General features: G+C 40.5%; 1 protein-coding gene across 1 annotated transcript in view; it reads right to left on the reverse strand.

Moving 5' to 3' along the window:
* PTPRT (protein tyrosine phosphatase, receptor type, T) overlaps positions 1 to 23,801 on the reverse strand; it is a 160,138-nt gene that overhangs the window by 101,668 nt on the left and 34,669 nt on the right. Inside the window, exons 4-5 of the mRNA XM_009703901.1 lie at positions 16,863 to 17,064; positions 13,381 to 13,483 (exon numbers count right to left, since the gene is read on the reverse strand). Of these exons, the coding sequence (XP_009702203.1) occupies positions 13,381 to 13,483; positions 16,863 to 17,064 (305 nt within the window). The remainder of the gene's footprint in view (positions 1 to 13,380; positions 13,484 to 16,862; positions 17,065 to 23,801) is intronic.

Below are 23,801 nucleotides of genomic sequence, written 5' to 3' on the forward strand. Positions count from 1 at the left end.
GGGGGGTGGGAATGGGCAATGGAAATAAGGAGGAGATATCCAAACTATTCTAACATGTCTTATTCTGGCTATCAGGTAGGTAGTAACATGGATCTTCTGGGTCTCTCCCTGTCTCAAGCTTCAAAGCTACTGCTTCAAGCCAGTACCAGCTAACACTGCTTTCATAGCAGGAATCAATACATCAGTTGCAAATGCCCAGCTGGATAAAAGAAAGTTTCAGTGTTATACACTGAAGTTATACTAAACTAAAAGAGACAACAAAAGCAGAGCATTAAAACTTCCAACACTATATAACAACTTCAGTACCAATAAACTGAAAGATGATACAGTAAAACTAACTACTACATTTCAATTTTTAATATTCAGCCGCATTTGCAAACACTGCAATCAAATCCATGCACGTGCATGCTGCAGGGCAATAGAAGCAGGGGTCTTGCGTTCCAAGCGCTAAGCTTCTCCGCCCTCACTGCAGCCCAGTAATGACAGGAAAGGACTGGTTTCCAAACATCCGTAAGCTCTGCTCTCCAGAGAGCTCTCTTAGGATTCTCAAATCTGGGCCACTAACCAACTGCCTGGCTCCCTAGATGGCTGGGGGGCTGACTGCCCTGTTGTGCAGCTGCACACGTTTATTAGAAAAGGAGGCCAAAACTGGGCTCCTTGATAAATTTCACAGATCTAAGATAAATCCACATTACTTTAATAGAAGCTTTTGAAAGTTTTTTGACAGCTCCATTCTAAATCACTGATAAAAGCACCAACCGTAACGGTCGCCACAGCACAAACGTCGTCTGCAGAGGAAGAAAGTGTGCTCTTATCATCATCTACAAGGTAATCTTTTAAAAGACGAGTTTGCTGTTAGGTATGGAAGCACAAGTGCAGATAATCAACATTCCAAATCACAGCCTGTTCCCGTGCGACTGAGATCCCTTTGAGCGCGGTGGGACTTCTCCTTCCTTGGAGCATAATCTGAGGATGGGCTACGGAAGTGCTTGTCCACAAATCTAGCCATGTATTTAGACCAGACTCAAGTTTTGGAAGTGGGACGTGTATGAATGTGGAGAGGAAAAGCTAAGTCAGAGCTTTGCATAAAGCATTCAGCACCTGGTCGGTGCACTTTGGTATCCTGACATGGCACTTAACAACAAGGTGAAATCTTCACTATACCCCTGATAATGGTAGGGTATGAAAAGCAATGTAATTTCTTTGTAACCTTACAGTGATCTCCTCACCTGACTTATTAAAGCTTAAAGGAAACAATGCTTCTGCAGCTTAGTACTCCCTTTGGACCAATTTTGGTACTAAATTTTCTTAAATGTATCATATAAAGATTTAATATATTGTCATTTAATATTTAACACATAAATATATTATCAGCCCTATATTATTTCCAATAATATTTTCTCCTGGGGAACAAAACTAAGTGGCAATTAGTACAGCTTGATCTTGCAGTGCATTTTTTAGCAGACCGTTGTGAGCAGGTTTTGTAGTTCACCCTACAGAGAACAGGAACTTCTCATCTGTAGCTCAAATGAACACATGACTTTCAGAGTAACTGTTTGACAGGCTACAGGAAGTAAGATAGCGCCAAAGGGTAGTGGTTGCCTTATTAATGGTTATCTTAATTCAAAGAATGAAGGACAAAAAGGGGGAAACGAAGCAAGGATAGAAGAGACTTGCATCTTCCAATAGCTGTGTCATCCTCAGACTGAAGGCACGTGGGATGCAGGAGCTACATGGAGCTGGACATTGAATTTCCATTGTTGCACCTATTCTATGGAATTAACAGATTCAGCGCTTCCGAAAAGGCTATCCAAAACCATGAAATTCAAGCCCAAATACTACCTGTCCAATTCATGAGAGTTAATGCTGCACAGAGGTGAATAAAAGGCATCGGGTGCATATGAACAGGGTCAAGGGTACAATAATTAGAGGGGCCAACATCCAATTCAGCTTCCTTTCTCTCATTTACAACACAAACGTTTTTAGGAAGCATGCTCTTAAGGCCACGGAGTAGGCCATTGTAAGCATACTGGTTCACACCCTCAGCAACCATCACACAGCAGCCCTCGATACCAAGGGTTGTTTCCTACAGCAGAGCTCTGCAACAAACTACAGAAATCAGACATAACTTCAGTCATCCAACACCAGGTCTGCCTATGGAAAAGTTCACTGGAAATACACCCTCAGACCAGTTTCCCTGGATGGTATTTAAACACGGCAGGCCTGATACCAGTCGGCCTTTTTATTTTTTATTAAGACCCCATTTTTTAAGTTAACAGTTAAGTCGCAAAATCCAGGCTATACATACTTACCACTAGCTTTTTTATCATCTGATTTTCCATTTAACTTACGATCCCATTAAATTTGGTTGAGTCAATATAAATATATTTGTATATATCCATGAAGGTTCATCGCCTTTATTTTGACAGCACAGAGCCATTTCCCAGCATACTGGAACGGGAGAGGGTTTGATGTGTTGCCTGACACCCACATTTAGAATTCAGATTAGCTATTGAATGTGCATGTGCTTGTTTTATGGCCAAGTTGATCTCAGCGGCGCAAAGTGAGACAGAAGAGTAGCATCAACATCTTTATTTTCTCTTTCTTAAAAGTATCTAAATAAGAGCCTGAATTCTGCAACAAAGATAAGAAGAAATAAAATAATGGGAAATGTGAGGAAATATAATAGGGATGGATGCTAGAAATATCCTATAAAAATCTAACAGTACTCTATAGAGCTTATTCTAAAAAAACTGTGAAATTAAACTGTAAATGAGATCCTTACAGTGTGTCTCCAGCCCTCCCCCATGAACTTGCATGGAAGGGATTTTGTAAAAAATTTAACCGAAACCCACTAAACTCTAAGAAAGATTTATATAACATAAATTCTACTAAAATTTACAAGAACTAAACGGATAACTGCCACAAAGCCCAATGCTCAGACTTGCTGTTCTGAGCATACACTGCATCTACAGCACTGCTTTCCTTTGGCTAGAATGGTGAATATTTCCTTAACACGCTTCTCCTGCAATCCTGTCATCAAATGTCCAGGCATACAGAATCGACTCCGCAGACAGTTTCCAAGTTCATAAAGATTTCTGGGTTCAAAGAGGTGGCAATATATTCCTGAGAATTGAGTTACCTACTTCACATGTTCTAAAATGTCACCCTTAATATCTTCAATAGCACCTTCAATCAGCAGCTCTGAAACTCATCTACAAAACATAATGAACTGAGTTTCACAGCCACCTAGGACGTACATAGAGGACCGAGTGCACTGTTCTGCAATTTTCTGTCTATTTAAGAACTCATTTGAAACCCATTAAAATCAATTAAAGATTGCTACTATTCCCATTATGCTTTGGAACAGCTCCATGCAGGACACAATATGCTGAAGTTAAGGTTAGCTTTCAGTAAACATTTTTATGCAGAAAATGGGGGAAAAAAAAAGATATTGTTCTGTGATGTCACCTTCTGGAATATGCTTGGCTATTTCAAAGATTCAAAAACTAGCCCATTATGAATATTGGGTTGCACTGTCATCAATCAGTTTCTTCGCATCTGCAAAGCATTCACAAAAATAAAGCTTATAATAGTGATGCTACTGGAGGAAATAGTCTCTCATATTGCAAAGTTATTCACACCAGACCCTTAATTTTGAAGTTATTTTTGTGTGTTCTTTTAACATTCATTTAAATTAAACAAGTCTTCTACTACATTCACTGAAGTTGAAGAATACCAACAAAATATCCAAATTCAGACAAATTTGTAAAAATGGCATAGAAAGAAGAGATGGTAATTACTGCCATTGCTATGAATAAAACCTGCTGAGATAGAGCCAATAAGAATGTAATCCATTTAATCAAGAAGGCTGGCAAGACAGTTTCTTCACATTTTCTTCTACTCTCATATTCAGTTCAGTAGTCTAGATTTACTACCAAGGCATGCTGTACCCTGAAACTCATGAAACAAAGGGTAGCGATTTCACACTTAGATAATACTACTCGGAGCCAGAGTTTTCACATGGGCATTCTTTTATCACTAAAATTTCAAGCTTTGTTAAATTTCTATACTGATTGAAATAGGGTCCAGAAAAAGTTAGAAAGTATAAACACTGCATGCACCCTGTATAGAAAAGAGATATGGTCCCATATTCTCCCCAGTTGGTATCAGTAACTGTGACGAGCTCCCTGGGAGACAGGCGGTGATATTCTTTTAAGGAATTGTGTACTGTGTCAAGCTTAAAAAAAAAAAAAAGGTAATATCAAACAAAGTATTTGTATTTCTAGAAAAGCATCCTGCTAGCATCAAAAAGTCCAATGACTGACTTGCCCAGTATCACACAGTACCAGTTGTATGTAAACAAAACCCCACACTCTTGTCCAATATTCCTACTTCCACCCACCAGTCAACATGTTCCGTCTAATGGAGTCTGGAGTTTCCAGCCTGAACACACGCTAATCCTACAAAGTCTTTCAAAAAGGCAAAATTAAAAGAAAAAAAAAAAGCTACTTCTGGACATCACTTGAGATGTGATGTGCAGAGATGAAGGAGGAGCGGACAGCGCTGGAGTGTTCTGGAGACCATCCCCTTCCTAGAACAGCACCACACAAAAGACACAACCGATTGTTAAACTTCCATGAATGCCAATAATAATGTCGTGCCCCTAAGAGGGTATAATGATGGTTTAAACAAATAGCTGTGTGCACGTGTGCACAGATAAATACTGTGTGTTTGTGCACAGATGTGAGTATCTATACATACATAAATGTATTAAAGTCAGTGCTTCCAACCTCATAATGTTCCACTCACCATTACTCTTCGATGAGTGACTAATGACCACGTCTTTCCAAGGAAGGGCAGCTATTGAAAGAAATCTAAAAATGCAAATAGTCCTACATAGTTCTGAGCAAGTCTAATCATCGCTGCAGTGCCTGTGCATAGCAAACAGAAATGTGGTAACATGCACAAAATGTAAGTAGTTGTCCAAAAGACAACTGTATTGACAGTCAGTATTTACTGACCAAAAAGAAGGATTTGTGTGCTTAAAAGCTTATTTTTCCCAGCTGCATCATTTGGTCTAATAAAAGATTCTGTCCATACTCACAAAATTACCTCCTTTCCATCCTCAGATCACCAGAACACTGCTACCGCATCTATTTACTTGCACTATATATGCATCATTCTTTTAAATGCCTTAAATTTTCTCAATTTAATCTTCTTGGAAATAAAAATTTTAAAAAGAGAGAGAGAAAAAAAAAAAAGAAGAACCAGAGGGCATTTCAAAGCTCTGTGTTCCATTATCTCAACCATCTCCATAAGCCTGACCTGGCTTGCCACACAGATTAGACGTAATAGCTGCTGTTCCCCCGTGGAACAGGCCCCGTCCCTATCTCTCCAGTTCAGTGTTATTTTGTGCTGGCAGATTAAAGATAACAAGTGCAGACAGATATGGCTTTCGCTACAACAGGCGCTGATGTTAGTGGCTTTGGAGATGTTTCTTCCCTCCTGAGCCACCTGCCATCCGTTTGATCTGCAAAACCAAAAACCCAACCCCTTTTTCGCTAATGTCGCTTAGCACTAAACAGGTGTCGCTGACTGAGGTCTTCTTGTCATCCTCAGCGATCGCTGGTTTAAGACCAGAAGGAAGTTTCAAGGACAAGAAGAGCCGAACTGGCTCTTGAACAACCTGTAGGATACGAAGAGCCTATGGCACATCTGTACTGGGATGGTCCAATACCTTCTGCCATGGCCTTCATAAAAGCAGTGGCTTGGACAAGGAGACGGGTATATTTGCATATATTCTCAGTCAGAATTAATTTGGGTATTTCCAATGGCTTCCATGAAATTAGGTCCATTTGGATGCAGAAATAATCTAGCATGGATTTCAAGGCTTTCTCTCCCTTTTCCACAATCATAGCTACCAGTCTGTGGAGGGAAAACCTGCACATAAGAATCCGATGTCTCTTTTAAGAGAGAACATGGGAAAAATATTTGTGTTGGTTTTGCGCAGGTTAGTCTTTTAGTTTAAAAAAAACAAAAACAAAACCAAAGAAAAACATAAGACACAAAGAGGGAACCTACTCTGTTTCTAAGCCCAGGAGAAACTTCATTACTAGACAAGGCCCATGTGGTCAGGTAACAGCCTACTTACGGTTGTACTATCAATGTACAATAGAAAAGATGAGCTCTCCTGAGTAAGAGTAACACAGATTTTCAGCACCTGAAGCTGCAGGACCATCTTTTCTGGACACTTTGTGCTTTTCAGAAAGTGCAAAGTGATCATGCTTCTGACACCAAGGAGAAGTCCTAAATGGTACCTTCACTACAACATCTTCTACCCCCAGAACAAAGGAAAATTAAGGATGGAGAAAGGGGAGAAAGAAAATCCCAAAGACAAGGACTTCTCTGCAGCAATTTGCAGCTAGTCTGTCATCATCTGTAAACACCTCTTACCTCCACCACAGAATTTAAACATTAGGAGGTTGTACCTGATAATCCTGTAGTTCACCAACTCCCTTCAAAACTGAGTGTATTTTTGATACAAGAGAAAACATTAACTACAGGGTGTATCCTTTGGCAGGAAAAAAGCCCTCGACCTGCATCAACGTCAGCTCCTGCAGTTATGTAGGGATCTGTCAAGGTGGGCAACCAGGGAAGTTGGCATTGCCTCCTCTTCTGTGTCGCCGTTTGACTTTTCCAGTAGAAATACTGCACACTCTGCCTTTCTCCTCGCCTTCCTCTTTTGCACCATGACTACTTTTAATTAAACCAGTCTTATTTCCCCTTCGTTTTGCACAGTAAGCAAATCCCTCAGCAACTCCTAGCTCTGCCTTTTGCTTTGGAAAAGCGCTGTGCAAGGAGAACTGAAATTATGGAGAGGCAGAAAAACATCATGGCTGCAGAGGTTTATTCTTCTGAATTGTCTGGCTGCATTTATGATAATCCCTTCATTCCATCTGCAGCCCACACACTGGTGCAGCAACCCCCGTTTCTAGTTCCAAGAAATTATGCATTCATTATGGAGGAAATTAACACCTCAAAGCAAACTATAATTAGGAATTCTTCAATTCGGTTTATGCTTTTTCAATTAGGCCCTCTATAATTTTAATCACGGGAGCATTAACATGTTTCCGGAATTTATATACCTGTAGTATAATTAAATCCTGAAATGCCTTTGTCTGCAACAGCAAAGGAGAGCTTACTCATCTTCCCTTTTATCGCGTTTTTGTGTTATTATAGATGCATTGAGGGGCACCTGCTAGTATAAACGCTGCCTGCCACATGCAACAGAAAAGAGCCTGCTTGCCCTCTGAACTCATCATCCTCACTCCCGGTAGAGGGACTGCTGGCTGGATAAAGCTTGTGCACCGCTTCTGAGGGGTGGACATTTGCCAGGGACTTGTGCCCAGACTCATCCCATCTCATTTTAAGCACCTCAAGGAGATGCTTCAATTAGGTAAATCATCTTCTGTGGTTTGCAAAAGGAGCCAAGCTCCTTCCTGCGGGCTGCTCTGACCCTGAGTAGCTGTGGTCAGGCTCAGTTGATCCCTTCCGTTGAAGGGTCCGATCCAAGGGCTCTCACAGGCAAAAGGAGGCTTGGCAGTACGCCTCGAGAAATTCAGAGTTTGTAATTTTTTAGATCTTTTACGCAGTTTGCCATCATCCTTTTATTCTGTGATAACAAGGAAGGGGCAGATTGGCTCTGGGAGCTGTGAAGCAAAGAAATGTCTTGGAAAAAGAAACCTTCACACTGGCAACCATGGGTAATTTCCTGCATTCCCTCGTCTTACTGGTTGACAGCTTGATGTGAGAAAATGGCCATCAATTTGTGATTCTCAGCTTAAAGTTCAGACTTCATTAACCTTTTGATTGCTGGAATTTAATCTGACAGTTTACGTGGACAGCATAAAAGATTTATGCAAAAACATTCACTCTCCCACTCTCAATATCCTCAGGCCTTCCTGAAACTAAAGTGTTAGCAAAAGCTTCACTGTAGAGCTAATAAAATGCTGCTTGACACAAAAGAATTGGCTCTATATGTAATTTGATTGTTAAAATATTATCGTTACAATATATGCAAATTTTATGGCTTTCCTCTCCCATTTCTGTCTACTGCCAAAGCTCTCTGTGGAATGGTTAGTAAGACACAACAGGTCATCCAGGCTCAGAGAACAGATATATTTCTGATGGCTGATAAATGGACAAAGGCAGGTTTATGTCCTTTTTAAGGGACAGTATTCTCAGACGAACAGTATGCTGATGCAGTAAGAAATGCACTTCCTGTACCAGATGAGACAATTGACTCAAAATGCCCCTTTAACCTCACTTTTTAGGGCCAACACCTGACTCTTCAAGAGGAACTAAAAAAACCTTGAAACACACTTTCAACTAATTATGACATGCTGCATAGAAGACTAAATATTCCTTTCTGATACTTATGGTTGTCACCTTGCATCCCTATATCTCCATCGTGCTCCTCTCCTGATACAATAGGGCAAAGGACTTCTAAGATCCAGATAATTTCAAGTACCACTGAGGTCATCATGTATGATCTAAAGCCACCAGCCAAGGACTCCAGCTGAAATGGGAGTGTATGCAGAGGCTTGCAGTGCTCTGGTCAGCTCACCAGAGTTTGGACATGCTGATGAGGTCAAGTCTGCAAATGCTTACTGGGCAACTCTATTCTGTTCCTTTTTGGTATAATAAACGTCATGCTGATCTATGCAGCTGCCATTATTCCATGCCTTTCACTCAAATTCTCATTTTTCTTTCTCTCACATTCACACATAGTTAAAGAATAAGCAGATCTGGTTTATCGTAAAGAGGAAAGAAACTCACTCATCTACCTTCAAACTCTTGCCTAAATTAAAGGCAGAACACCATGCAGGAGAAACCCAGCTTGAACGATTTCAGAACAATATCCCTGAGGTATACTATAGGAGTTGTTAATTAATACAGATAATTAGGCTTATAATATCAGAAGCCTACATTGATAATCTCAGTCCTCATTAGATACTACAAAATTAAAAGATCTTATGTGATGACTGTTTGCCCTGTATTCAATCAACCAAGTCATGTGATGCATACATTTGAATATGAGTTTAGAAAAAGCAGGTCAGGAGTTTTATTTTCCAGGTATTTATAACATGCCTATCAAGGCAGTTGAACTTTCAGAATTACCAAAAGCAGGATAATTTGTTATGCTTCCCGTAGCTTTCAACATTAGAACCTTTTTTATTGTTTCACTGATTCTCGACTCCAGTTTTTATTTTCAAACACACGGTACACTACATGGGAATTTTAAGAACAAGAAATTGCCACCTTTTATTGGCATTAATGAATTCATTATCAACATAAATACCTGAGGCAAGCTCATGTGATGCCACTAACAAAAAAGTTCTCCATTGTTTGAACACACCCCTCCCAAAAAACTGCGGACTCTTCTCTAATGTACTTCTACATTGTCCTACAGCTCCAACACACAGAGCAGAGTATCGACAAGGCAACCACACCTAAGGGGAGCATCTATTTAAACTCTGAAATCCTCAAAACTAATACACGCTCTGGAAATTTGACTTTCTCCATAATAGTAGCATAGGTAGATTGATAGAACCAACCACATGTTAGTAAACCAGATGGACTTTCAAATATCCAACACACAAAAAACAGCCCAGTGGACATGTCATGCAGATAGAACCCCTCACAGTGGTATTTTCAACTACTGAATGGGATATACATTCTCAAATAGAGGTCTAAAGATGTTACTTGTGAATAATCTATGAAGGACTGACTCAGCTCTCCTGACAGTAACAGATTCAAATGCAGAATTATCCACAAAATCACATGGGAGATTTTCAGGAAAGAGCTGAGGAGCAAAAATTGAGAATACTTGCATTCTTCTTTCCTCTTCTGAATCTATTATAGATAAATGTCAGTCTTCAGCAAATCAATCACAGCACCATTCATGGGGTTTAGATTGATATAAGAACACCTAAAAGTTATTTTTAAAGGGCAATGTGGAGTCAAGCTCTGCAGGTTATACTATGGAAAATAAAGGCAAGAATGAAATGCCTATGCCACAAGGGAGAATATTTACGCTTGCTGAGGCTTCATCTTTCTTTTGGCAATAGGACAAAATAGACCAAAGACTATCTAAGTTTATATTATTCTTATCACTTCATACGAAAGCATCTTCATTGTTATCTATAGATCATTAACAACACCGAGTTCACGATCATTAGTTTTGTAAACAACCTCATTTAAGTTATTTATCATGAGCACTGGGTAACATCAGAAATGTCTTAATGTTGAAAGTGACTTTGGATTTGGTGTACCTGCATTTCAGATGACAGGAAACACAATGAATCGTACTTGAAATATTCTACAATATTACTCTAAAAATGATCTGGCAGATCACACTCCATCTGTATGCCGCTCAGACTATGGCAGAACGAAATAACACAAGACAAAGTCACATAACTATCTTATGTATAGATACTAGTTCACAGTTACACCTTCACATGTACTCCAACTCACCATCCCCAGGATGTAAAAGGAAATATTAAGAATAATTACTGTATAGTAATTTTTCTTTTTTCATCTTCACCGTTTGGGAGGACTATAATAAAAAAGCAGAGCACTGCAGAGCAGAAACTGTCAGGTTGATGAGTTGAGGGGTCGACCTATTCCTGCATAGCAAAAGATGTGAGTATCAGAGGTTTTATAAGGCGGTGTGACGAAACCCTATTTCAGACTACTTTCAAGTACCTTTTCAGACCCACCCCAGGCAGGCTGGGATATGAAAGGTCAGCATGCAAAAGGGAAGGGATCTAGGAAAGCATAGTCATGTCTTCAAGGGAGGCCAGGAGAACAGGCATCCTTCCAGCACGCTGCATCATGCAGGATCCCCTCTGGTGACCTCCGCACCACCTCGCTGCTGTGCATGGAGATGTCCCAGTCACATTTGTCTCGAATCTGTGTTTGCATAAGGCCTTTGGTAACTGAACAGAGGATGGCATCAAACTAAGAGGGGCTCTAAGTCACTAAAGTTTGTATCAGAATTTTAAAGCATTTTGAAAATCAATTTTATCATATTTAATAGAGATGAATGGAAAATACTATACTTGTGAAGGAGAAATAAAACACACACAACCAAAAGATAGAACAACTAAGCAGACACCAACAAAGAGGATATACTGGATCTCAGCTTGAACAAGATAAAACCACTGAGAAGGAAAAAAACATCTCATTCTTGTGTGTTAAGAGTGTCACAAGCAGTTCACAGTATGTTATTCTTTTAATCTGCTGGGTGCTGTTGAGGCCTCCAAGGGAATGCTACCTGCTTTTGGAAATGGTATGTCGAGAGAATTTACACAAATTGGAGAGTGTGCAGAACAGACTGAAAGAAAAGGGAAGAGGTTGGGAAAAATCTAAGTTCAAAATAACTGGATTTGTTGAGGCTAGACCAAGAATAGCCTATATGCTTATACAGAGAAAGGTATTCACACATTCTCAGGCTGTCATAGTTAATAAAAAGCTAAAATTCTCCCCAAGACCCCGCTCCCCCTTGCCCCCTCCCTCCCCCCGAATCCATTCTGGTTTTCATACACACATCTGTAAGTCAATGAAATGGGCCCACAATAGGAAGTAATCGAATCACTTAGATGTGGCATGTGGGCAAATGTGCGTATAACAGACTACAATGCAATTAAAGAAACCAGAGTGAAAATTTATAAAAATCTCTACCAAATTTTTTATAACAGATGCATTTGCTGGAAAAGACATTATTCACTGAATGCAGCTAAAGTAGAGTAAATTGACTTCGAGAAAAATCACAAGACTTTTCAATAAAAAGACAAAATAGCAACACTCTTAAGACAGCAGGTGGTAAAACGAGATACAGGAATGTTCCCCCATATAAAGAAATAAAACAAAACAGAGCTGTGTGATTTTACTGCTCTTTTCCAGCAGAAAAACATCCCTAACGGACTCAGAAAATAGGCTCCTAAATTCGCTCATATGGAGTACCAGAAATTGAAAGGGAAACTTTAAAATACATTACTCAGAAAAGGGATGGTGCTGAGTCTTATAGAGCAGATTTTTTTGCTTGAGAGTATCAGTGCAATTTGGGGAAAAGCTGTGACATAGGGTGGACCACCAACTGATACAGAGTATTTCATTAAATCAGGTAGTTTACATCTGAGCAATTTGCTCCTGAATACTTAGTAGGACATCCTTCAAAAGCACTACGAACTTGTCAGTGGGGGATAGAAACCCAGGTCACCTTGAAAGAAGGGACTATAGGTTTTTAAAATACCAACCATAGGAAAAATTTCAAAAGTCTCTTGTGAAAGCTGGAGGTAAAAGCCTGAAGAGCCTACAGGGAGGTAACAGCTGCCAGATACCTCTGCAAAGCACTATCCACTATTTTTCTCATAAGCGATTCTAATTCATGCTCTCAGCTGAGGAGACCGGCAGGGTGAATGACCAACTGGCACTTCTGCCAGCCACAGATAAGGCTCTGCCAGCTCAGAAGGGAAGTTTGCTCTGTGCTGGTGCCTTTCACCATGTACAAATTCACCTAGACGGAAGACAGCAATGAAGTACAGACCTCTGCAAGTTGTGCTTCCACAGTCAGGGAGCAATCTGCAGTGGAGTGTCCTGTTTCAGCATCTCAGCATTAAGAACGGGACCCAGCTCAGAGTCAGACATAGAGGTTCGCTCTATTCCACGGATGCCTGTGCAGTTCCCTGCCCCTAAATCCTCTACTCTGCCAGCAGAAACTGCTTGCCTACAACCAGCAAAGCCTCACTAAACCAGAGTTCATGTTTTCTAGACTAGATTACTACTTCATTCCACAACCAGGCCAGGAGCAACAGCTGGATTATAACATGAAGATGTGAGGAGTGTGGTTAGATCCAGAATCTGAACAAGTGCGTTATCAAGCATTAAAGATAGTTCAAGCATTCTTACAAATAGGTACAAAAAGATCTTGTCCATCACAGAGGAGAGGGCAGGAGACGGAGGCCTGAAGCCTCCTTCACTTTTGCGTGGCAATGCTCGATTCACAGCATCGCAGCACGTGGCTGTAGGTACGGCTGTACCCCAGCACTGCACAGGCATCTGAAGTGATGCTGAAAGGGTAATAAACCCGTGCAGTGCTATCAGTAAGCCTTTCCCAGAGGTTAACAGCAGGAGGCAAGTAGGTTGAGGCGTTTATAAAAGGAGACTGTGAAAGGCAGAATCAACAGCAGCGTTGGCCTTTTAGTCAGCATTTGCTTTCAGCAGCTACATTATCAGATGGGAGTGAGAGGCGTGTGTGAAGCCTGGGGAGGAAGGAGAGGAGAGAACTGTGAAAAGAGAAGACAAAACACCTACCTGACTGGTGCTCCCCGGGACTGAGCGGGCTTCAGCATAACGGTGATGGTAGTGTCAGTCTCATTCAGGGGGGAGTCCGTGTCGTACTCTGGCATCGACGGTGCTACAGCAGAGCAAAGAGCAACACGTTAGTCAGACATCAGTTACTGCCTTTGGTAGTGATGGCAACGTAATAGTAACATTTCTTGGAGACCATTTAACATTTCTCAAATGAACCATCAAAATACTTCCCAATGTTATGACCAAAATTGTCAAAACTGCTTAAATATTTGTACATTCTTTTCCTATTAAAATTAAACAGGAATCAGACACCCAGATCTTCAAGCTGGCTTTGAAAATCCTGTCTGGAATTTTTAAGACTTAGTAATCCTTTGAGATGGGATCATTCCTTCAATTTTAAAGGTGAAGAAAATTGTATGGACATTATAAAAGATCACTTAGGATGAGTGAATCAGTGGCAGAGCTAAGAACAGCACCCAAGAAACCTGGCTCTTGTTCACTGTTCTGGTCATTAGATTAGACCTCCCACATCTTAGATGGAGTTTTAATACACAGACTTAAGCAGTGTCTCCTTGATTAGCTGAAGGCTGTGTTATGAAGCACGAAAGATGAAAGGAGGAGCACAAAATTAGCCAGGTTATTTTAGCACTCAAATCCATGGCATTTTACCCCAGTGCTTTAGTGATGTTGAATGAACAAGCAGCTGCTTATTCCGATGGTTTACTTGGGGTATCCAGTCATGGTATCCCCATCGCTTCCCTGAGGTGTTCCCCAAAGCAATATAGAAAACCACTGAATATTCACACTTAGCCGAAGTCTAGTTTCTACTGCTGCTTTGTTATCTTCTCTTAGGATCATTTCATGAAAGTAAGATAGCTTTCCTTAAGAAATATATTTTACTTATTACTTTACTTCATCCTTCCCCAATAGCAAACATCTGTTTGGGACAAATTTTACTGTGGAAGAACTGAAGAGATTGCGAGATCAGAATAGCATTAAATTTATTCCAAAGATGCAAGTTTTGTTGAAATATCTTTAAAGTATAAAGCAAACAGAAGAATTCACACAAACAGTTCATCTGAAACTCACAAGGGCAAGGTACATCGCAGGGGATCCCATATTTAATCCTCTCACAGGGATTTCCATTGTAATCCTGTTTACAATCAGGATTTTTATCTAAATGCCTGAAAACTGTCAAGAATGGTGGTTGCTATTATCAGCTCAGCTACTGACTTCCCTGTCAAGAAGCTGGCAATGAGTTCAGAATGAATGCCAATTCCTTAATGAGAATTTCTCTGGAAAAGGTGCTCCGCATCAAGGAAAACCAGGGCGAATCATTTAAAGAAGATGCCTGTTACCAGTGGTCTTCTATACCAGAGACCACCGTAGTCGCTGCAGATGCCACGGCAAGAACTGTTCAGCACCTGCTCTGGTCAGAGGGGATGGTGCTACAGCACAACATCGTACTACAAAAATGTTGCAAGGCCAGTTTGGACACCAGAAACAGGCTGGGCTCTGCCTTGGCAGGCTCCATCATCCTCTTCTTGCCTAGCTGCAAGTGCTGCACTGGTGCCACTACATTGTCTCTGATACGTTAGCTAGCTCGGATGTCTCCTTCTGGCTGTGCAGGACACCTGTTTAGTGATCTTCTGTGTAAAACACTGCACCTGCCACAGAGAATTTACAATACTACTTTCAGACACCATATAGTTTAGAAGTAAATGCAAAAAACATAGGTCTTGGCAGGACCAGCTAATGCCGTTGAGTATAATCCAGCAATCACAGTCTGCATTAGTCACAAGACACTGAAATAAGACGTAGTAGTTTTCTTGTGTACTCAACACGGAACAGTTGTGTAGTACCCCAGCAAAGCTACAATTGGCAGTGATCCTTCTAAAATAGCAAGCACTGCTCATCAATTTAATATCTACTTTGCAAGATTCCAGTCCTGTCCAAAGAGAAGTCCTCAGGAATTCTGCCATTTAATTGTGATTAAGACATAAACAAACGCGTCTACCCACATAAACATACACACTCAGACATTGCTACAGCACAGGTGTCTTTTCATTTTAACATATATATCACCTTACAAGGACATTCCAGTCAATGTAAAAATCCTTCTTCTCCTACTAACCTTGGGACTGCCTCTTACAGCAAGTTTAACAGTAATTTCCAAATTACATATATAGGATTGACCATGTAATAAGATAATCTACCATCAGAGACCACCTTGATGTCTGCATGGAGTTTGTGCCTACCTATTGCGAACCAGATGTCTGGAAGATGGGGGAAAAAAAAAAAAAAAAGATGATAAACCAAGCTCAGTGTCCATACAGTTAACAATCACACAGGCTTCTTACACAATTTGAGCACTCACTGAATAATAAAATGCAAAGAAACTGAATCAGAGGGAAAAAGCAGTACCGTTACTGAGCAATTTTATATCTCTGGTCACAAGTGGATGCCGAGCCTTCCCTTCACAGCAGGGCTGCATAAACCCTAACAGTCCGTGGAGCTGCTACGACAGTTAATGGCTTTACTTCAAGTGGTTGAGACACGGGCTTTTGCACTAAGTGTTAAGGGTTCAAACCTGCTGATGGTTAGTGGAGGGAATGGATACATTTTAATTCCTCAAAATTTACACTGTCATTTACTGCTAACAACTTCTTTTTATTGACCAATTTTGAAAAAGGGCAATGGAAAATATGCACTGTTGTGCACTCTCTTCTATGGCACCCAGCCATCATCTCAAGCATTACAAGTGTTACGAATGTCCCAAACATTTATTTTGGCTTTACTAAAAAAACAGGTATGGTATTCTAAAAAATGGCAGTTTTAAAGTCTCTTAGAGAACCTATGTTAGTGCTATCAATTAAATGTTAAAGTCTACATATGTCTGCCCAATACCATCTCCTCCATTCCTTTAGCCATTTTTTTTTGACAGCTAGCCTAAGTTTCCTTTTTTTCCTAAAGACGTATGCACCTGCTCTTTGCCTCCCGATTTTAGCATCTTTCATGTATTTGTCTGCCTACCACAAGCCCTCCCTCTGCCCTTCACTCAGAAAGAAAACATAAAAACAGCTCTCCTCTTTTATTTTTAGTCTCCTTGCACTACTAATTCGATTACTTCATTATATCTGTTTTGGTACATTCTGAAAATAAAAGCCAGATTATTGAAGGAGTTTCCCCAGCCATGCAGATACTACTAACAATTATTAGAGGGATAGTTCATTTGTAGAACTAATGTTCTCATTTAAAATGCTCCACAAAGATATCCATGGATATTTAAGATATCCACAAAACAACCACTGCATTTGTAACCCGAACAAACACAGATACTGGATTGTGGCTATTCTAAAAATTTGCCCTATGAAACTTCTAGAGACTCTAAGCTGAATACTTTTTATTGTTTTATGCATCAGCTGCAGGTCTAAAGAACAAAGCCCTAAAAAAGTCTGTTTTCTTCTTCTCCAAAGCAGTACCTGAAATCTTAGTTGCAATCCGTGTTGTGATGGGTGGCCCAAAGCCCTTGACTGTGCTGGCTTTGATGGTGAATGAATACGTAGTCCCTGGGTATAATCCTACAAAGAGGTGATGTGTTTCATTCCTTAGTTTGAAGACTTTCCCTCTTTGGCTGGACAGGTCAGCACTGGGATCCAGAGACCCAACGGCCTTGTATGTAATCTGCAAATGAAGAACAAGGAAAGTAAGGTGATAAGGGGCCTTCTGCACCTGGCCTTTCTCTGCGCCCTATTTTGCCATTTCTTGAAACTAGACATTGAAAATACAAGGATAGATATTATTTCGGTATCTCTAGTGAGCGGTTCCATATTCGGATGCTGTCAAACAAACATGACAATTTTTCCAAAGCTTTACTTAGGAAAGAAACTAATTTCTTTTCTCCACTAAAACCTCAGCATGTGTTTATTTAGAACAAAAGATGCAAAGAATTGCTTTTAGTTCCAAATTGCAGAACTTCTGTAGCCAAACCAGAGCACACAGCACGACTGGCAGAGTTTTCATGAGAATTTCCCACCCAATCCCCTCCAGCACACGAAAATTTTTGGTGCAAACATGGATACATTTTCTGTTACTTTTTTTAACTTTTTTTTTCTCGTGGTAAATGCTTTTATTATAAGGTTGCTGAAAACAATGGGAGCCTTTTACTGACAACAAAGGTTTTGGAAGTCTTTTCCTGTGCTAAACTGAATACATCAAAATGAAATGGCACATTTAAATGAAACAAATATCATCAAGTCTTTAGACAAAAGCCCCTCCCTTCTTCTCTGAGCTTGTAAGCCAGCTTCATGATATCATTTCCCTCCCCCTGTTTCGAGCCTTGGTTTGCAGGTTTACATGGGGTACTATGCCTGGTTTTTGCCTGAGAGAGTAAGTCAGCAGGGTTACAGCCTGGAGAGCCATTCACAAATATACCTGCTGCTGGTGCTAACACACCTTTAAAGGAATCCAAGCTGAAAGTACCCCTTTGAAATTCTGCTCAAACTCCATTATGCTTGCCCATGGCAACAACCCTGTTGATATACAGACACTTGCAAGTAAAACTCATGACTTATTTACCAGCCAATTCCTTGCCTGCGTTCCAAATTCAATCCAAAGGCAGCTCAATTTCAACTGAGCTGTCAATATAATATAATGTGCTCCACTGCTCTCCTAACCTTTCCTGATATTATGGGATCCTCGCTTATTTGTAATGAAACACTATGAATAAATCAATGTATGTTAATACATGAAGTCTTCAATTTTTTATGAAGGACTCCACAAGAATCTAATTCCCAGCTTTGCTGAAAGAGCCTTTGAAAATTTTTAAGTCGCTTGCTTTGTGACAGGAGGAAAATGTTCCATTTTGAGGAAAAATAAATACACAATGCTTAAAAAGAGGGGCTTTAATAGTAACAGGATAAATAAGAGAAAGAGACTGATGCTACTGACACCAGAGAAGGGTGTGAGCATGTGAATCCTATTATTTGGACAGAGAAGAACAGTTTAGACAGAGCTGACACCCAAGACAAGGCAGGATAACAGAGAAGGGCCATGAATTACACCAGGCCCACAGAGCAGCAAGAAATTACAAAAGCAGAACTCTTAAAGGAATCGTAATTGCAGGTGATTTCATTAAAAACCTAGTAATTTTTCCAGGAATTACAGCCTGGTTTTAAATTTCTATTACTTGCCAGAAACCTGAGAAAGAGAGAGATCTTAACACAATGGTCATTCAAACAAAAAAAAAAAAATTAAATTCAGGGAGGAGAAATCTTTACACTCAGCTCCTCCTTAGGTAAGGTGAGGGCCATGCAATGCAGCACGGCACAGGACGATATTTTGACAGTGTTTGTTGCATCAAGGTATGCCAAGGCAAGGGCACCTGTGTAAAAACACCATTGGAGTTACAGTGAGCATCAAAGACCTTCAATTAAGAGACATGACCTGGTCAATGCCATAGCCAAATCCAGAAAGAAAAATATATTTCATCTGTTAGGTAGGAATGAACCAATGCAATATGTATGCTCTGTTTGCAAATCAAGTGCTAGAGAAATAGCGATTCTATGAAATTCCAAAGGGGAATCAGTAAAATAAGAGTTCGGGAAAAAGAAAGGGAACTTCCTACTGGTAGACTACTGAAAACCACATCCATAGGGTGCCCAGGCAGTAGCCTATGCAAAATCAGTGGTTATTTTCAAGCACATTATACAGAAGGCTAGAAATATAAGTGGAAGATGCACTTGTCCTTCATCTCTGTATAAATAAAAGTATTCAGCTACCTTCATCAGTTCCAAAATCACTACAAAAAGTTATTTTTTTCATTAAAAAAACCTGTCCCCTTAAAGCAAATAGAGCTAGAAAACTTTTCAAGAGAAAAAAAATAAATTAAAAAGCACTGATTTTAAAAGTCTGTCTTTTTTCTGTTGACTATAGCAGAGAATATGAGTACAAGGGACCTTAAAACAACCTGGGTCAACTCACAAGAAGCGGGGAAGCAGAAAACTATACTTGAGAGAGAGTACGTCCTTGATTTGAAATTGTAGTGTGTGTCAGTTTTCAGAAAGACTGCTCACTCCAATCAGACTTCAGTATTTCCCCAAACTACTGTTTAGGATATATAAACTACAGTAAAGAGGGACTCACGGCATAGCCAATTCATGAGATTATTGTTTCTGTAGCACTCTCTATTTCACTAGATATGAACCCTGTTAAACCAGGTGATGTACAGACCTTCAGAGAAAGCAATCCTTGTACCCAGAACATAACCTTTAACTACACAAATGGTACCTGGATGGAACACAGAGAAGAGGAAAACAACAGTATAAAATTGTGTGTGTGGTCCAGTTTCATTCAGTCCATAAGCAGAAATATTTGAGGGACTGGTAAGCATGATGGTGCCTGCAGACACAGCTAGTTTCCAGCTTATTGCTCTCATCAGTCTCAAGTGCTTCTCTGTTTTCCATGAGAAGAGCTCTGAACGACTGAAGTGGCAAGGAAAGTATATATGGACACTGCCAGGAGAGGCTCCGGGCCGCGTGATGACTTCTGTCATGACCACGATAAGCTGATGTGCTCCAAGTCTCCATTTTGCCATTTACAAAATGAGGGCTATTACACTCCTCTACACAAACCTTTTTGTGGTTGAGGGATTCGATGGATTTCTGTAACTGCTGAGTGATGATGTTTAAGCAACAAAATCCCTGGTGAAACAGATGAAGCAACCCTGAAAACAGAGCCCTCTATTTATAAAAGGGGGCAAATTCTCTTCCAGTTCAGGAAAAAAAAAACAAAAAGAGAATAATTTTTCTCTTCCAAGTGAGGTATCTGCTGTTTCTTAGATATTAGTCTTACCCCAAGTGCAGATTAACATCAGAGAGCTCTGTCTCAGTCTGTTCCTCTACGGGCCTCCCAGTACAGCTACAGCAGCTATACTGCAACTTCAGCTACAACCTGTAGCTGGTGGTGTTCCCCAGGGGTCAGTTCTGGGTCTGGTCCTGTTTAACCTGTTCATCAATGACCTGGATGAAGGGACAGAGTGTACCCTCAGCGAGTTCACTGACGATGCAGCAGCGAGTTCACTGACGATACAGAACTGGGAGAAGTGCCTGCCATTCAGTGAGACCTGGACAGGCTGGAGAGTTGGGTGGAGATGAACCTGATGAAGTTCAACAAAGACAAGTGCGGGGTCTTGTACCTCGGGAGGGATAACCCCATGCACCAGTACAGGTTAGGATTGACCTGCTGGAGAGCAGCTCAGCAGAGAAGGACCTGGGAGTCCTGGGGGACAACAAGCTGCCCATGAGCCAGCAATGTGCCCTCATGGCTAAGAAGGCCAAGGGTATTTCGGGGTGCATGAGAAAGTGGTCAAAGGAGGGTCTCCTCCCCCTCTACTCTACCCTGGTGAGGCGACATCTGGAGTGCTGTGTACAGTCCTGGGCTCCCCAGTTCAGGAAAGACAAGGAACAACTGGAGAGAGTCCAGTGGAGGGCAACGAAGATGATGAGGGGGCTGGGGCATCTTTCTTGTGAGGAAAGACTGAGGGAGCTGGGTCTGTTCAGCCTGGAGAAGAGAAAGCTGAGAGGGGATCTCTTCAACACTTATAAATACCTTAAGGGTGGGTGTCAAAAGGATGGGGCCAGACTCGTTTCAGTGGTGCTCAGTGACAGGTTAAGGGGCAATGGGCACAAACTGAAACTCAGGCAGTTCCATCTGAATATGAGGAAGAACTTCTGTACTTCGAGGGTGGCTGAGCACTGGCATAGGATGCCCAGAGAGGTTGTGGAGTCTCCTTCTCTGGAGATATTAAAAACCCGCCTGGATGCGATCCTGTGCAACTTGCTGTAGGTGACCCTGCTTTGGCAGGGGGGTTGGATTGGATGATCTCCAGAGGGCCCTTCCAGCCCCCACCATTCTGTGATTCTGTGACCTGGCACACATCCATACTGTTCAAGTCATAGGCTCCTCATCCCGCTCTGCAACATTTCTCATAGCCAGGATCATCTCCATTTACCGAAGTTGTCGGTATTTCCCCACTGGAATATCTGAAAAGTGCTACACCGTAAGCATTTGTGTGCACGCATGTCTCTGCGTCAGAAGATTTCTCCTATAGAAAGAAAAGCTGCTGTAATATATCACTCATATGCTGGTTTTCATGTATAAATGTATCATGTATCAAATTATAACCAGGTGAAATGAAGACACTGAGAAGTCACCGCTAAAACTTAATTGATTTAAACTAAAATTTATGAAGCAAGAGAAATTTCAGGGAATCAGACACTGAAAATTTTTCAAGAAGAAACTATAGAAATTTCCAACTCTGAAGTAATTTATAAATGCACAGAAACACGTCTGGACAAGAAATACGGTATTTTCCTGGAATAAGAAGGATGTTGAAAAAACCACCTGCTCTTCTAGTTGGTATGCTGAGTATTTATCTTAATATCTTGCTTCAAGTGTCAAACCATTTCAATACAAAACAAACAAGAGATTCTAATCTAGAAAACGAGATGACTCAATCACTAGAAAGCAGCTGTTCTAAATTATTTTAAAATAATCTATTTTAAAGACAAGCCATGTCACATAATACTTCTGTTTTCTGAAAAAAAAGAAACAATAATATTAATTTAAACATTTAAAAACCTAGACAGAAAACAAACAAGAAAATACTCAAAAATTTATTTAAGGATTTCACTCTGATTGAAGATATTAAAAATATTTGGTTTAATTCTGAGGCAGAATAAACGCAAATACAAAGCTGAGGAAATTTCTCACAAGACTGACGCTTCATGTTTTTTAACCATCTTCCTGGTTATCTCCTGCACAACAGGCAGCTGGCGTAAGTTAAAAGTTGTCTTTCCTCTGCAAACTGGAATGGCTGTCCAGAGTTTGCATATGTAACACAGAGTTTACGTATCGGCTCCAGGGCAACTTGATGGTCCCAAGGAAAAGTTTCGGTGGCCAACACTGCTATGGTTCCAATGACAGCAAAAACCAGTGCAGGCTAAAATGCAGCAAAACCGAGAAATATACATTAATAAATTCTAACTCTTCCTTGGAACTTCTTTCACTGAGTTAATTAAATGGTTCTCAAACTGAAGCAGCAACAGCAGTAAATTTGAAGTAATCAGAAAGTCAGATAGCAAAGAAACTCAGGAAGGTAAAGAATTCCCACCAGAACAAGGGGGACAAAACACCAAGCCCAGCATCTACCCACCTGGACAGGAATGACTTACTCAGGAGATGCACAGATGATTCAAGTCCCTGGTCAACTATACAAAATTTGACTACGTGAGTTCAGATTCTTTGTGAAATGTAAAACAGGTCAAGAGCACAAGTTCAAGTCTACCAGAAATTATCAAAAAAGGTTTTATATATCTAATTTCCAAGTGTTCAGTGATATATAATTGCTGTGATAGCCACAGAGAACAAAATAAGAACAGATCAGCGTTAGAAATGGGATGGTTAGTGAGTCCACTCCTTGTTATTATTTAAGCAGACAACCAGTCTACGCCAGTACGCTCCCAGTCCCCATTAACCAGAAGCACCCCATCTTATTCCACTCCCCCTCTGTTTTTTATCCATTTTAAAAGTTCAGAATATTAACTCCTTGAAATCACAGGTAAATACTACATTAACAACCACAAAGATGAAGTTATAATACTGAGAGCATAAGCACAGCTCTTCTCTCCTTCACAGAGCCTAATTTAACACATTCTTCTACGGAAATGTGAAGGCTTTGCTAACTGTCATCATCTGTGCTTGTAAAACTTCTATTACAATACGAGGACTTATAAAACTTTCACTGTGGAGGGAAAGACCACAGCAGAGGTATTAACCAAACTAGGAAGCACAATGCTATTTTCCACTGCAAATCTTTCTTCAGAAGAAAATATATAATAAAAAAATTAAAAAAAAAAAATGCCAAAGCACTCTTAACCCACTTTGATTTTCCCATACTCCACAAGTGTACGGGTAACTCTGCGTCCACACAAGTAAAGGGAGGTTGTGATGCTGGAATCTATTATTATAATATGTTATTGTATGTATACATACACATAATATATCGCGCTTCATCAGTTGTAACTCAAATATGTCTGTTCAGCCTGAGTATCAGCCACGGCCCAGAGCACAACACACTGCAAGGACATCACAATCTGCTCCAGAAATTGAATTAAATGTCCAGTGCTTCACCCTCCACTTCGGCAGCCACCCTCCGTCACTGCCCAGGTGCCCGCTGAATCTCTACACCGTGCTTAGCAAATACAGACAATAACACAAGTCCGGTGATTTTTACTCCATCTTTGCACGGTGGAGGCATCGGGGGGGGCAGGGGCTTTGTTCTGTGCTTTTTAAAATAAAAATATCAGTAAGTGTAGTTGAAAACTGGAAGTTTTAAAAAAATCCCTGTGGAAAAATGGGTA

The sequence above is a fragment of the Cariama cristata genome, unplaced genomic scaffold (assembly GCF_000690535.1).
Source record: "Cariama cristata isolate BGI_N322 unplaced genomic scaffold, ASM69053v1 scaffold7647, whole genome shotgun sequence".
Taxonomy (NCBI): Eukaryota; Metazoa; Chordata; class Aves; order Cariamiformes; family Cariamidae; genus Cariama; species Cariama cristata.